The sequence below is a fragment of the Aethina tumida genome, chromosome 3 (assembly GCF_024364675.1).
Source record: "Aethina tumida isolate Nest 87 chromosome 3, icAetTumi1.1, whole genome shotgun sequence".
In the NCBI taxonomy this organism is placed as follows: domain Eukaryota; kingdom Metazoa; phylum Arthropoda; class Insecta; order Coleoptera; family Nitidulidae; genus Aethina; species Aethina tumida.
Genome location: NC_065437.1, coordinates 31,260,288 through 31,274,934, shown reverse-complemented (window position 1 = coordinate 31,274,934; position 14,647 = coordinate 31,260,288). Strand labels below are relative to the sequence as shown.

General features: G+C 29.2%; 3 protein-coding genes across 3 annotated transcripts in view; all 3 read left to right on the top strand.

The window, feature by feature from the left end:
* LOC109604181 (RNA polymerase II elongation factor Ell) overlaps positions 1-1,872 on the top strand; it is a 44,736-nt gene extending 42,864 nt beyond the window's left edge. Inside the window, exon 12 of the transcript XR_007547564.1 lies at positions 68-1,872. The gene's annotated coding sequence lies outside the window, so the exon portion shown is untranslated. The remainder of the gene's footprint in view (positions 1-67) is intronic.
* Positions 1,873-4,129: 2,257 nt separating this feature from the next.
* Positions 4,130-6,227, top strand: LOC109604184 (STI1-like protein). The gene is made up of 6 exons (XM_020020713.2): positions 4,130-4,284; positions 4,342-4,560; positions 4,613-4,766; positions 4,820-4,914; positions 4,970-5,093; positions 5,144-6,227. Exons 1-6 carry the CDS (start codon positions 4,276-4,278, stop codon positions 5,245-5,247), a joined length of 705 nt encoding a protein of 234 aa, XP_019876272.2. The 5' UTR covers positions 4,130-4,275; the 3' UTR covers positions 5,248-6,227.
* Positions 6,228-9,677: 3,450 nt separating this feature from the next.
* On the top strand, positions 9,678-14,055 carry LOC109604183 (integrator complex subunit 3 homolog). Its single transcript, XM_020020712.2, has 3 exons — positions 9,678-9,830; positions 9,977-12,937; positions 13,510-14,055. Exons 1-3 carry the CDS (start codon positions 9,756-9,758, stop codon positions 13,573-13,575), a joined length of 3,102 nt encoding a protein of 1,033 aa, XP_019876271.1. The 5' UTR covers positions 9,678-9,755; the 3' UTR covers positions 13,576-14,055.
* The last annotated feature ends 592 nt before the right edge of the window (positions 14,056-14,647 follow it).

Here is a 14,647-nt window from a genome sequence, read left to right as displayed (position 1 = left end):
ACTCTTGAACTTTAAATTAAATATATGAATAACTCGAACCGTTAATAACACGAACTTCTTTTTACAGATTATCAAGAAAAACCAAAATGGTTCATCAAATCAACTTTGTGATATCCTCTAGCTTCACAACTTCGGAAGAAGACTCGATTGATTCCTTTTTAGGAAGTGCGCGTTGGATCAAATTAATAATTAACATACATCATGTATCATCCGTTCTTACATACTGGCACAGTGCTCTATCAAAAGTGTCCTGAACATATCCGAAGTCCATATTCAATAACAGCCCTTTTAAACTGATCCCAGGATTCATATCCATTTTATTCAATATTAAACAACATAGGACATATCTTGTTACATATTTTCCTTGCAAATCATTTGCAACATGTCAAGTAATCATTAATGGTAAAAATCTTGCCTACTGACTGCTTTCTGATCAAGGTGCTTAATCCTTTGTTGCAATTTTTTCTACATATTTAATTTGTGCCATAAGTACACATTAAATGATTTGCTATCAACAACCAAAAGCGTTGTACCAAGAGTGCTCGGTACTTGTTTCATTTTTATGTTAGATTTTATTGACCATTTTTGTTATTCCATCTTGACAAACTGTTATCATTTTTATTGTTGAGTTATAATTGTTCTATTAATTACAGTGTTCCACATTGGCATTAGATTTTATACGTTTACCACGCATTATTACTTTTAAATAATTACAATATTTGCCATTTTTAACAGTTACCATATTTTTGTTGTTTTTCTTCCAATTTTTGATATTTCTGTTCTACTTCCGAAATTATTTATGAACAATTACTCTGTGCCAAACATGTAACTATTGATATTCTTTAATGAAATTGATTTATGTCAAACATATTTAATTTTAAACAATGAACTTAGTTTTGTATTTTAGGGAAAATCAAAAAATTAAATTGTAAATTTTTATCTAAGAGGTTCTATTTATTATTTTTGTTTTGATTAATTTATTAAATCTCAATTGTTATCAACTAGCCATATCTATAGAACTATTCTTTCGTATTGTACCATATATTAAAAGAGATAGTAAAATCTTTAATTTATAAAATTAAACACAATCTTAAATATTTTATAAACGTCCAAAATATAACGTCCCAAAAAATTAATCAAAGTCAGCTATATTAAATTCAGAGCATTTTTGTTTTAAATTGTTCAATATTATTTAAACATTATAAGAAATAGTATATTTTTGTATATTACATGTTCTAAAGATGATTGAAAATTAAATTTTACGTCTTATATTATGAATCTGATTGTAATCAAAAAATTAATGAAACGTTTTAAATAAAAATTTTACGTTATCAGTGATGTAATGGTACAACATGAAAGTTATAGTTCAGAATCCATAGATCTAATTTAAAATTAGTTTATAGGTATTTTAATCTGTGATGGCCATGCTCATTCCGCTGAATTAGATAATATACTATGTTGTCCATTAGCAGTGTCCTTCCTGCCAATCAGACTATCCGTCAATCGCTAATATATAATGTGGTTGTGATTGTACATATGATCTTTGATGACGACCTGGCCTGACCTTGACTCATCATGTTTATATAAATATATATACAATACCATGTATCTATATTATTATTACATATATATTAATATGTTAGAATATGCTTAATCAACTCTATTCTGTCTTCTCGCTTATATTTTGAAAAAAAAATCAAAGCAATTATGAAAACCAAAAAAAATATAAAATAATAAATGTCGTTAGTCCGGGGTTGTGTAATTTCTGTAGGTACTGAGTCAATTCGAAAAGAAAAAAATCCCACAAAATCACTCGTCGAAATCGTTTAATTCGATAATTACATGACACATGGATTAATGTGATAAAAGAAAGTATTGGTTCATTGGTTGTTTGGTTTGGTTGGTATTGATTGTATGAGTATTTCCAGTGACCGTACCGTACGTAGACTAACATGTTTTTGAGTGCATTATTGCTCTCTTAGTTGTTATGTAAAGCGTGCCACTTGTATTGTACAAGAGCTGTATTAAACTGGCCTTATATATTATGTCATGTATTATATAATGCAACCACTGTGTAAATATTATTTTTACAGTTGTAAATTTTTATCTAGTGCTAAAATTTCATGTCAAGTTCAAATCAAGTGGCTTAGGTTTTATAACGACATATTATGTTTTATTGTAAATTTGAACTATGCAATATATTTAAAGCATCATAAAAAACGCTTTTTATTCACACCCTTTATAATATATCCTATCCCTGTAACTCCCCTTTTACTCAAGTTCTAGGTGAATATTTTTCAAACAGTTTAATTAATTATTAATAATATTATGTTTTTATAAATAGTGGTGATCAGAGAAAATTATGACCTATGACATATTTAATAAAAGGATTTAATTCAAATATTTTCCAGTACGTATTTAAAATATATTTCAATATTTTAACTTTTTTTCTTTTTTTTACGTACTTTAAAAACGACACGTTGGTTAAAATAATAACATATTCAAATATATTTTATAACACGTTTTGTGGCATTATTTAACAATACTCTTAATAATAATTTTTCTTAGTTGGATTTACATTGTTTTATTGATTAAATGACAACTAACTTTCAAAGAAGAGGGAAATAATAAAATACTCCCGAAATGTTATTAACAAATATAAAACAACACACTAAATTGAAAATACAATAAGAAACCTTCCTAATAAAAAAACACTCCCTTTATATTTAAATTTGAAAGAATTAGTAGAAGAAATAGTTCATTATCTTCTATGCAAAGAAAAAATGAATTGAATCATACACTATTAGTGTGTCTAGTAGAAAAATCAGACGTCGACTGAATAAATAAAATTTCAGAAAAACCATTGTATCAAAAACGAATATTTGAACAAGCTATTCACAAGAATTTGGATGAAACGTACTTGTGGTGTAAAAAATTTAAGTTCAATAGAATAGATAGACGGGAATAAATCAGATGGTATACAATACGTTCATCATCTTCCAAATAAAATATATCAAAGTGAACATTACATGCACTACAAAAATTTTGAAATACGATGAATGAAACGTTATAATTTGGGGTTAATTTTCTTGGTATAGTATGGGACCATTAAAAAAAATTATACGAAAAATTGACTATTTCGTGTATAGAGGTATCATGAGAGATGTAATGGTACCATTTGCAAATGATAATTTATCAGTTACATATACGATAATGAACCGATGTATGCGTCCAAATTTGTTCAAAATTGATTAATAGATAATCATGTCGAAGTTCTCGACTGGCCAACACAAAGTCCAGACCTAAAACCAATGGAAAAACAAGATTTGATTAAAACACAAAAATTCAAATTTAGATGAAGTGAATAATTGCGGAAAGATTATACCATAGAGTTATTATTTTTTATAAAATATTTTAATTAGAGGTGTGCATTTCCTAATTGCCAATAAATATTAATGTGTGCTATTTATTTGGCCACCACTGTAAATACATATTTCAATAATATAAATTAATAATTGTAGCCAATATAGCTTAATAAAAGTTATAAAGTTTCAAAATCTAAAAGTTGATTAAATTTTTATGTATTAATTTATAATATCATGTTGGTAATGTTGCAGTTTATATAAATACACAAAATTAAATATGCTATAATTTTCATATTATCATTTCGTTTTTAAGATAAGGTTAATAAAATTTTTATATAGAACCAAAGATACCAGATTACTAAACAGTAATATATTATATACTATTTTTAATCTTTGATAAAACATAAGAATATTGTAGATGGATCTATAAATTAAATTTAAACTGTGAAGATTTAAATGACCTATTTATACTTTATTTCATATAATTTTTAGAAACAAAACTAAAATAAGTATAATAATGAACTGAAATAAAACACAATCCTCCTTACATCCGCTTTTACTATACCCATATATTTAATATTAACATATGTCATAAAATTATATTTTAATAATTTAAAATTAGGTGAATAATTACAGCAAACTTGATTGAACTGGTTGAAAATATCTCGAAGATCATTGACGTAGACATATATTTACGTGTCCTGTTTACATTATGAATTAAATATTTTTGACAAGTATTTTTGGTTTAACATGTCATTTAATTAGATTAAATTTTTACCTTTTCTGTAAGCTAGTTACTGTCGAAAATTATCAGAGGTCTCCGTATTTGCGCATGTTCTGTTACGTCAGTTATCAGTTTTTCAGATTTGAGGTTAAATACACCAAAATATTTATTTCCTAAAATTACGAAATGGACGAGGTAATTCATATGTTTTTTTTGAATTCAACATAAACTCATCAAGTTATTTGTTTTCAGAATAAAAGTCCGGAAGAATTAAAAGAGCTGGGCAATAACGCTGTGAAAGAAAATAAATTTGAAGAAGCAATTTTATATTATACGTATGCTATCAAACAAGATGCTTCAAATTATGCCTTATATAGCAACCGGTCTTTAGCATTTTTGAAAGTTAAACAATATTTTTTTGCCCTTGATGATGCTACTGAAACAATTCGTTTAAATCCTACGTGGCCAAAGGTAATGAATGTAATGTGAATTCATCAATATTTTATAAATATGTTTTTAATAGGGCTATTTTCGAAAAGGTGAAGTGGAATTTATAACTGGTCGATATGTTGATGCTTATGAATCTTATGCCAAAGCACTGGAATTAAAACCAGATGACTTGAATGTAAGAGCTGCACTAAATAGAGCCAAAAGACATATAGCCAAAGAAAGAAAGGGTTTGTTTATTATTTGTGTAATTAGTAATATAATTACTGTAATCTTCTTGTAGCTGATGAAACAATTCCCTGGCTTGGAGCTGGAATAGGAATTATCCTCGGAGTCATAATTGTTATAGCAGATTGTTTGTTTACCTATAAACCCACAGTGAGTTTACTGAATTTTAATTACGTTAACACAGTTTAATCTTCCAAATTTGTAGCATCCAATGTTAATGGCATTTATCACAATAATTATTGCCATGGTAGGATATGCAGTAGCCAAATGCTATAGATATTATATAAAATCACAAAGAAAAAGTTTATTGGATCCCCCAATTGATTTAAGTAAGTTGATAGACAATGAAATACTTGATAATGAAAAATATAATTTTTAGTGCCAGATCAAGATGTTGGGGAAGAAAATCATGAAACTAGAACACACTCTCCCAGATATAGTAAATCTCAGGCTAGACAACGATATCGCAAGGGAAAATTATAGATATTATATTATCTAGTATTTGCATAAAAATACTTTTTTCACATTTTTAATAAGTAACCAAATCATTGAAGGTAATGGGACTTTGGTATTCAAATCATCTGTTTTGAAAAAGTAATTAAAAGGTTTGATAAAATTTTCTGATAAAACTTATTAAGCCTTAAATTTAGGTATTTGATATAAATCGTCGTGATTTTTATTACTGACCATGATATAGAAATAACTAGGACATAGTTAACATTTTATATAAAATATATTTAAACTCCTAAAATATTACAAACTAGGAAATAAATTGACATAAAAGATTTGAAAATTTTCATAAAAACATTAATAACAATATTTTTTTCATATTTACTAATAAACGTGATTCACTCACATGTGTTACTCACTCATTACATCCTTACTGTGTGTTGTATGAGTAATATCTGCAAATTAATTTTAATACATGGACCAATATTAATAAATTTTAAGAATAACTTAATATTTTGATTTACTTTTTGTTAATGATTTTGTTACATAATAACAACATCGTTGGACTAAACATTCGTATATTTATCCGCATTTATACCAAATGTACAATTTAGGTAGTTTGAGTAATTATTAAAATTTTTGGGGCGTGCAATATTTTATCGATTTAATTTACTGATTAATTATTAGTATAATATGTCAAGAAAGTAAAGCATTTTTTAAATATAAATTTACACATATGCATTGTGACCTATTATTTAGCAATTTTAGATCATTCCAAGTAGAGTAAATCTAAACTACCTTAGGATTGAAAACTGTATGTTAAATTAATAAAGAAATACGATTTTTTCATAATAATTGCTCAATTTTGAAAATGATTAAACCAAATACTGGTGGAATATTTTATGTCAATTTGTTTCCTGATTGGATATGTGAATATATTATATGCTAGTCACTTAATTTTCTAAATTGTATTGTATAATTAATTATTAAAATAAATACGGATACAGAAAAAAGATATTTTAATTAATTACACAATTAATACCTTAAGGTAAGTGTTTTTATTAATTCTATCATCTATGGGTTTGTTTTAAAAATATTTTAATGAAACGATATAAATTCTAATAGAAAATTGATTTTAACATTTATATTCAAAACAAAATTGTTTTGCAATATAGAATTTTTACATTTCTTATCAAAAAATTTTGGATTTTCAAAATTCAGTTCAAGACAAATTTTTTTTAATTCATTCAAAATCGGTAAATTATAGGCACAATGTGTATTGCCACAAGAGTTAATTGTAGCCGAAAGAAAAGTTCCTGAATATGTATGCTATCATCCAGACTCGTGTATAATACATCAAAATAACTTCAGAAGTTTCGATTTTTTTTTTCAAAAATCTCTCTTTAGGGAGATATGGAGCCTTGTTACTAAAAAACGAATTTAGTATAATAAGTTTTAAAATAATTGGCATAATAATATACAATTTTTTTAAAATGATGGACTCTAAAATAATATCCTCTAAACACATATTTGACTTATTTAGTTCGTCCTGAACAAGTTAGTTTTAGAACATATACACTTATTTCCTTCACACTCAGTATTACAAAGATGCATATATTAAGTAGCTTAAACCTTAATACAGAAAATTGTGCTCTTGTTTGAAATCGATAAAATGTACTGTTTTCGCGAAAGACGTATTTTTAATTAAATATTTAAGGTTAGGTTTAAATAAAAAACAATATTGCGGCGTTTTAAAAGGCTAAAAAAATTTAAAGCTTCACGAATAATGTTTTTATTAGGAGATATCCATGTTGAATCGATATACAGAATTATCCTCTATTGCACATCGCAGTTTTCGTATAATGTATTATATCAAGTCTTTCCGGTAGAAAAAAGTACATAGAAAACGGCTCATTTTATTGATATCGAACAAATGTATCTCTTTTGTTTATAGATTAAACTGTATAAAATATTAAATATATTTAAAATAAAACGTATAAAAGTGTTAAAAGCTAATCCGCTTATACAAAGTAAATAAATCAATCGTAATTAGCGTCCTTTATATATAAATAAATTATTATATTATTATATAGTGTTTCAAAATATATTCAGCAAAACCAATTTTTGACGGGTTTTAGAAAAAAATTATATGAACTTCTTTGTTATTTTGATGCATTATTTATGAATACGATTACCCACATATTTTGGAACATCTTGTATAAAAAATATATATTATAAAAAATAAATTAATTAAAATTTATTATTAAAATAATTAATAATTAAAAATATTTTAATAATACAATAATTAAATTAAAATTATTTGATGTAAAAATATACTGCAAGAGTTTTATTTATTTTACTGGCCATTTGTGGTAAGGATAAATGTAAATAAAATTATAAATATTTACATTTTGTATTATAACAGGATCTTATTCCAACGGGCCAAATAAAATAAATCTCCGAAGGACTTCATATTAAAACGTATTAAAAAATACCAATCACACATATAATAACATTTAGAATAAACTCCTTAGTTAAATAAAATTCCAAATTTATTACAGAACGGTTTACAACTTTAATAGAGCCATAAATAAAAAGTATGACAGGATAGGTATTTGGTCTTCTCATTTATTATTTAATTTCAGTTTCTTAAAAATAATTATTTCTGTTGGTAAAAATTAAATTATTTAATCTTCAATTGAATGCAATATGAAATAATTATATATACAGGGTTGGTCAAATGTAAACCAGACAATATCTTTATTTGGCTCATTATACACGAGGTGTTTACAAAATAATCTGAAAAATTTATATGGATAATTTATACATCGTTTAATTTTAAAACGAAAGGTAAAATTTCTCCAGATATTTTAATGTATATATATATATATATATATATATATATATATATATATTATATATATTATAACCCAAAGAGAAAGGCTCCTCCTAATGGATTATAAAAAGTTCTGAATTAATAAAAATCATAAAACAAATACAAGCATATGTTTCTATTACAAAAAGTAATCTCACCTATAAAAAATCCTATATTTCGAATTTATTGGAAATATGGATTATACGGAATCAAATTGTCGACATCATTTTACATAATTTCAGCGTTTTGGTCATAAAATATTTTAGATTATAGGGCCTTGGATTACCTATACATTATTGCACATATATAGTATTTATCACGTCTATCAACTAATGTGGAGGGATGGGGGGCGTTATGACGCAACCACTCCTGATTGCTCACGTTTCTTATCGATAATCTTGTATCTCAATAACCTTATAATTTATTACGTAGGTTCATATGATTTTATTGTAGGATTAAATATAAATTATTCACATAAATGATTTTGGAAACAATCTGTATAGATTATAATGTAAGTATTGTGCAAACGGGCAAAAAGAGAAATTCTCCGTAACAATTCATATTAGAACTACTCATAAAGTAATAGTAAATTAAATATTGTTTTACATGACATACATGCACTTTTTAAAACATGCTCCCAGTGTTGTTAGGTATTTAAACGCTAGAATTCTTATAAAAAGGTGATTCATACAGGTGTACGTAACAATATAAGATTTACATGCACCTGTTTAAAACAAAGGCAAATGTTAAATTTAAAATTAAATCTTAGAGCATATAAATATAAATATTTTATTTATATTTAATTAATTAATTACTTGTAATTTATTAAATTGTAAATAAAGGAATTAAAACAATAATAATTTTCAAAGTAAATTAAAATAGATATCAAAAATGATCATTTTATTAACTATACATAGTATATTAATAAATCACTTAATTTAATTTTACTTCAAGTAGTTTTCTTTTTTAATTAATAGTTACTATTTCGTTACCTAATAATAATAAAATATAAAATTACATTTACGTATATATTGATTTCTTTAAAAATAGAGATGCAATATTTTAAGACGTAAATTAATTTTTCGTAACAAACAAAAGTACTAGGAACAGACCTCACAATGTATTAGAACTGGTACCTAACATAAACGCATAATGTAATTAAAACTAACATAAATCGTACAATTTTTCATAATGATATACAATTTGGAGCCTACCAAATTGAACGCCACACACTGCACGACGTTGAATCTTGAAACCGCTACTAAACTGACAAATATAAATATTTATTTACCCATTTATCAAGTGTTCGTTCGTTCTATTACAGCCACATGAATGTGAATGTGCTGTTGTCGTTATCTCGTCACCGCTTCCCGTTCGGGGAGAAACAAAAGTTTGTATTAGGCATAAAACGGTCAAATTGAAAAATTAACAGTTTACAAAGCGAATATCAATTTTAATATCGTGTAAAATAAAAAAGATCACTTAAATCATTCAAATGTGGGCACCCGATGTTGGCCGATGCGTACGTTCGGCAATCATCGAGCAGCGTATATATCAACGCGCGCCTGATTTTCACAAACATTTTCCGAGGACGGGACGATGCAGACCCTCCTGTATTTGTCAACAGTGCGAAAATATTAGCAGCCGTTAGTAATTATTCTACGATATGGAAACAAAGGCCACAATAACATCACGGCTTTTCTTAACGTCTTCTGTGGAAAATAAAGACGATTTAGAGGAGGTAAATGTCTTAAAATAAGTTTGTAAGCAAATGATGGTGCTGTGTCCGCCATTGTGAATCTCGCCCTGACTTCTTATTTTATTTGTATTTGACGCTGTCAGTGCTGCAATCGCGGTTAATTCAAAAATTTTATTTTCTGTTTTCAGAAATACGAACGTAGTTACCAGTTCCTTCAGAGTATCACTGCGGGATTAAGTGATAAGGATGCACATGAGGCTCTCAATAAGGCACTTTTAAAAGAGAAAGGTTATGAAGATGTGTCATTTGGACTTTTAGTGACTATTTTAACTGAACCTCATAATGCTGCTAAGAGCTACAGGGACTTAACGCTTATTACTCGTGATGGTTTCGGACTGATACTTACGAATTTATCAAACTTAGTGCTGGAGAGATACCTGCGGCTTAATGATGTGGTTAAGCAACAGATAGTTTGGATGTTACGAGAAATGATTAAGAATTCTGTTAGCAATGTAGACAATTTGGTATGGAATTTGATGAGACATGCTGCAGGTGGTGATGTATCTCAAAAAAATATTATGCTTACAGAATCTTTACTCGATGTTTTTATAGAGTACAAGAATTGGTTATACAATTCACCTTTGCTGATTGCTTCTGTTGTGTACACCTACTTAAGACTAATTGAGGATCATAATGCTCCACATTTAGCAAATTTAAGACAAAAGGAGGTCACATTTTTGATATCTTTGATGCGTGAGCATTTTGGTGAGTGTGTAAAAATCGGTCGGGATTTAGTGAGGTTATTGCAAAATGTAGCACGGATACCAGAGTTTGAGCAATTGTGGAAAGACATATTATTAGCACCGAAATCATTATGTCCCAGTTTTACCGGAATATTACAACTGTTACAAGTACGAACGTCCAGACGGTTCCTACAGTCGCGTCTAACCCCCGAAATGGAACGGAAACTCGTGTTTCTTACATCTCAGGTTAGATTTGGAAATCACAAGCGATACCAGGATTGGTTTCAGAGACAATATTTGGCAACACCAGAATCACAAAGTCTTCGATGTGATATAATTAGATTCATAGTGGGAGTGATCCATCCAACCAATGAATTGCTGTGCTCAGATATAATACCTCGGTGGGCTGTTATCGGATGGCTGTTGACAACTTGTACTTCCAGTGTGGCGGTGTCGAACGCAAAATTAGCTCTTTTTTATGACTGGTTGTTTTTTGACAGTGAAAAAGACAATATCATGAATATCGAACCTGCGATTTTGGTAATGCATAATTCAATGAGATCACATCCCGCCGTTTCCGCCACCCTCTTGGATTTTCTATGCAGAATTATCTACAATTTCTATCCACCCCTGGCTGATAAGGTAAGGAATGGTATATTCTCTTCTCTTAAACAGATTCTGGATAAGCGAGTACTACCATCCCTTTTACCACTATTTGACAACGCGAAATTGGACCGAGAACTTAGAAATATGGTGAGAGAAACGTTTAAGGAATTCTGCAACACAACCATGCCAGTGGAATCTTCATCAAGACTGGACGATTACAATACGCCGCATTCGACGAAATTCGAGGATGATCCAATGGGACCGCGACTTCCAAACAATCACCTGGGAGATGAGCCTGCTTTCAGTGATGAAGAAGATGAACCAGTGTTCACCAATACAGGAGAATTTACCGATGATGATGACATTCCACTTTCAAAGGTCAGATTAAAAGAAAAGGTTGACAAATCTGATGATAGCCTGGTTGAAGGACCCTTGGGAGAAACACTTACTAAATTACAACAGGAACAGGATCTGACAAAGAGATGTCGCGTGATGGAGGAGTTCATAGAACAGCTATTGGAACAAGATGATGAAGATGAAAATTTTGCCAATATTGCAAAAGTGCTGAGCAATCTTGTGCGAGACGATGTGACGGGTGAAATCTTTCCTGAAGACTTGACTGAGGAAAATCTCATTGACAGTATTAAATCACCTTTATTTATTATCTTCAAGACTTTGTATAGGCTTACTAACAAGGAGGAAAGCAGCAAGGAAATTTTGAATAGATTGGTTGCTGAAATGAATACACACATACCAAACTTAGGTTATTTAATATTGTATTTTTTGAAAGTGCAAATAAGGACAGAAAATAAAAAAGAAGACCAAACTAAGGCAAGTGCACTTAAAATTAGTGTTTACAAAGATTATTGTCAAACTATTGAAAAGAAATTGGACTTGTGTTTATTTGATGACTTAATGGCATGCCACATCAGTGATACAAAATTGATGATGTGGATTGTGCCAGATTTATACAGAGACTTTAAGCAACAGACATTAAATAACGCTCAAATATTGCGGGTGATAATTTCAGCAATTGACTGTCGACAATTACAAACACTAGTGGGTAAGGTTTTACAGGGACATTTAGTAATGTTTAAAAGTGAAAACATAATGCCTCTTATGAAAACAAGTTTATCATGGGAAAGCATAGAACAACTATTTTTTTGGCAACTGGTCAACGCCCATGATATATCAATAGACATCCTTCTACCATTAATAAACGATTTAGACTATGAACAACACGCAGAAGCTTTAACGGCAATTACGCTTATGTTAAAACAGGAAAAACCCAACGCCGATTACATAAAATCTTTATTTTCTAGAGATATATGTGATAATGGAGACCTCTTTATTTTTACCGTAATTAAATACTGGTGTGATGAGTACATAGACAAAGTGGCTGAACTAATATCTTCCCTACTGTCGACGCGGTATCCATCCACATCACCGAACAAGCGGAAACGGCCTGGCAACAAGACCCTGAGTGGGGCCACAGTTCCGAGCGCCGACCAGGTCCTGGGACATTTGGAACAGTTGAGGATCATCTGCGAGAAACACGACTGCATGGCGATATACACATTGGACTCGATGCAGCGGGCGCTCAGCATAGCGCAGAACAACAGCAGCGACAGCCAGCGAAAACAGTTCAGCGAACTGTTCGCCCTGATGGAGGAAGAGGAAGAGATCAGCGCGACGAAGAGCCGATCGCAGGGCAGGGGCAGAAAACCGGCCGCCAAAACAGCTGCGAATAAACGGCCTCCGGTCAGAAGTATCACCGACTCCTCTGAGGATAGCAGCGAAGTATGTAGCTAATTAAATATTTATTTCCAACTACTTTGTAAGCAGCTATTTATGACAAGCTGCTGATAAGTATTAGTATGTTTTTATACATTGTTGTTTGTTTCGTTAATATCATTTCATTAGCATTCTTAGATGTTTATTATCGCCTTGCGCTCGTTTGTCGACCGGTTTATGTTTGTATTAATAAGGTGACTCTACTTGTATAATAAGGCCTAAATTAGTTTTCAATAGGCGGGAACCGATTTTTCAATTTAGGTTTCAATTTAACTTAGTCACACTCATTTATTTATTAATCAATAGGCACTGACGTTGTTACTTAATGATAAAGTCGTTTATTGTTTAAGACATGTAATCATGTTTTAGCCCAAAATGATTGCTAAAATAATTACTGCCTTTTAACGGTACTCGCAAAATGTTGGTACACCTAAAGCACGTTTGTGTGAATTCTTATGTTGTGCATTAATTAGTTGAGTTGCCCCAAGAAGTATACTATTACGTAGGGAATGCTAAGTATTTTAAACTGAGCATTGCCATTGAATTTCGTGAAACTTTCACTTGGGTTTTTGTTTTAGGAAGAGGAAATCGTGAAGCCGAAACAAGCGAAAAAACGGAAAAAAGTAATGTCGGACAGTGATTGACGGAAGCGAGTCGTACTGAGTTATCTTCCCCAAAAGGGGCATGTGTTATTCGTTGCCACATGGATCGCCATATCAGAGATATACTTGTGATTAAAAATCAATAAGATTTCTGGAACGAAAAACCAGATCGATATTCGAGTGAAGAATCCACTGCCCTAACATCAATAAGGCATACGTTGTCTTAAAAAAATCAACAGTACCTTAAACAGTTTCATTTGGAGAATTGTTATTGAATTCTTTTACATGTTATTCATCCATGATAACAAGAAGATTCATTGTATATTGTGTATTTAAATCATGTCTGTACATATTTGTTATTGTTAGCTTCCCTGTTATTTTTTTTTAATTCCAGGGTTATTAAATCGATTAGAGATATAAAACTTTTTAAATGAATTGTAAATTAATTATAGTGTTTTATTACAATTGGAAAAGTATGTATATATAATTTGTAAATATATTTATAAAGAGCCTTATTTACAACAGTTCTTTTTGTAAATAAAGTCAAAATTTAATAATCAGAAACTATCACCACAGTGGACTTTTTCTGAATCAAACGATTTTGTTATTTTCATGATAACGTTTAACAATACATTTTTTGTTATAGTTCTAACTGGTTTTTACTTTATTACTTCGAATTAGGTTTTATTTATATGATTATTGTTTCATTTTATCAGCCAACACAAATTCTCAAATTGTAATATTAATCAGAACCAAATCTGCTGCTTTTGTTATTTTACAGTTTTAGGGTTTTGCTATATTTATTTAACATTTGCTTTTTCAAAAAAGGGCTCGATGTTTTTAATTTTAGGAGAATTACTTACTGTTTTATAATTCATTCTGTAAATAAATTATCTATTGTTTTGCCATTTTTGTTAAGTTCACATAAAAGAAAAAGTCTTTTATCCAATACTTTTCCAAAATTCATGTACTTTCTTGACAAATAAAAAAATAGATTTAAGAATATCTCAAAAATTTATTTTAAAAGTTACATTTTTACAATTTGTGGATTTTTTACGCATTTCCCTTTTTAATGTAGTAATTAGATTTTTTTCTATTTCGTTTTTAAATTTGA

What these genes read in the sequence shown, in the direction of transcription:
- LOC109604184 (XM_020020713.2), top strand. An exon ending in TAAATCCTACGTGGCCAAAG is followed by an intron (nt 4,561 to 4,612) that starts GTAATGAATGTA and finishes TGTTTTTAATAG; the next exon opens with GGCTATTTTCGAAAAGGTGA. An exon ending in TGTTTACCTATAAACCCACA is followed by an intron (nt 4,915 to 4,969) that starts GTGAGTTTACTG and finishes CCAAATTTGTAG; the next exon opens with CATCCAATGTTAATGGCATT.
- LOC109604183 (XM_020020712.2), top strand. Translation starts at nt 9,756, where the DNA reads ATGGAAACAAAGGCCACAATAACATCACGGCTTTTCTTAACGTCTTCT. An exon ending in ATAAAGACGATTTAGAGGAG is followed by an intron (nt 9,831 to 9,976) that starts GTAAATGTCTTA and finishes TTCTGTTTTCAG; the next exon opens with AAATACGAACGTAGTTACCA. An exon ending in CCTCTGAGGATAGCAGCGAA is followed by an intron (nt 12,938 to 13,509) that starts GTATGTAGCTAA and finishes TTTTTGTTTTAG; the next exon opens with GAAGAGGAAATCGTGAAGCC.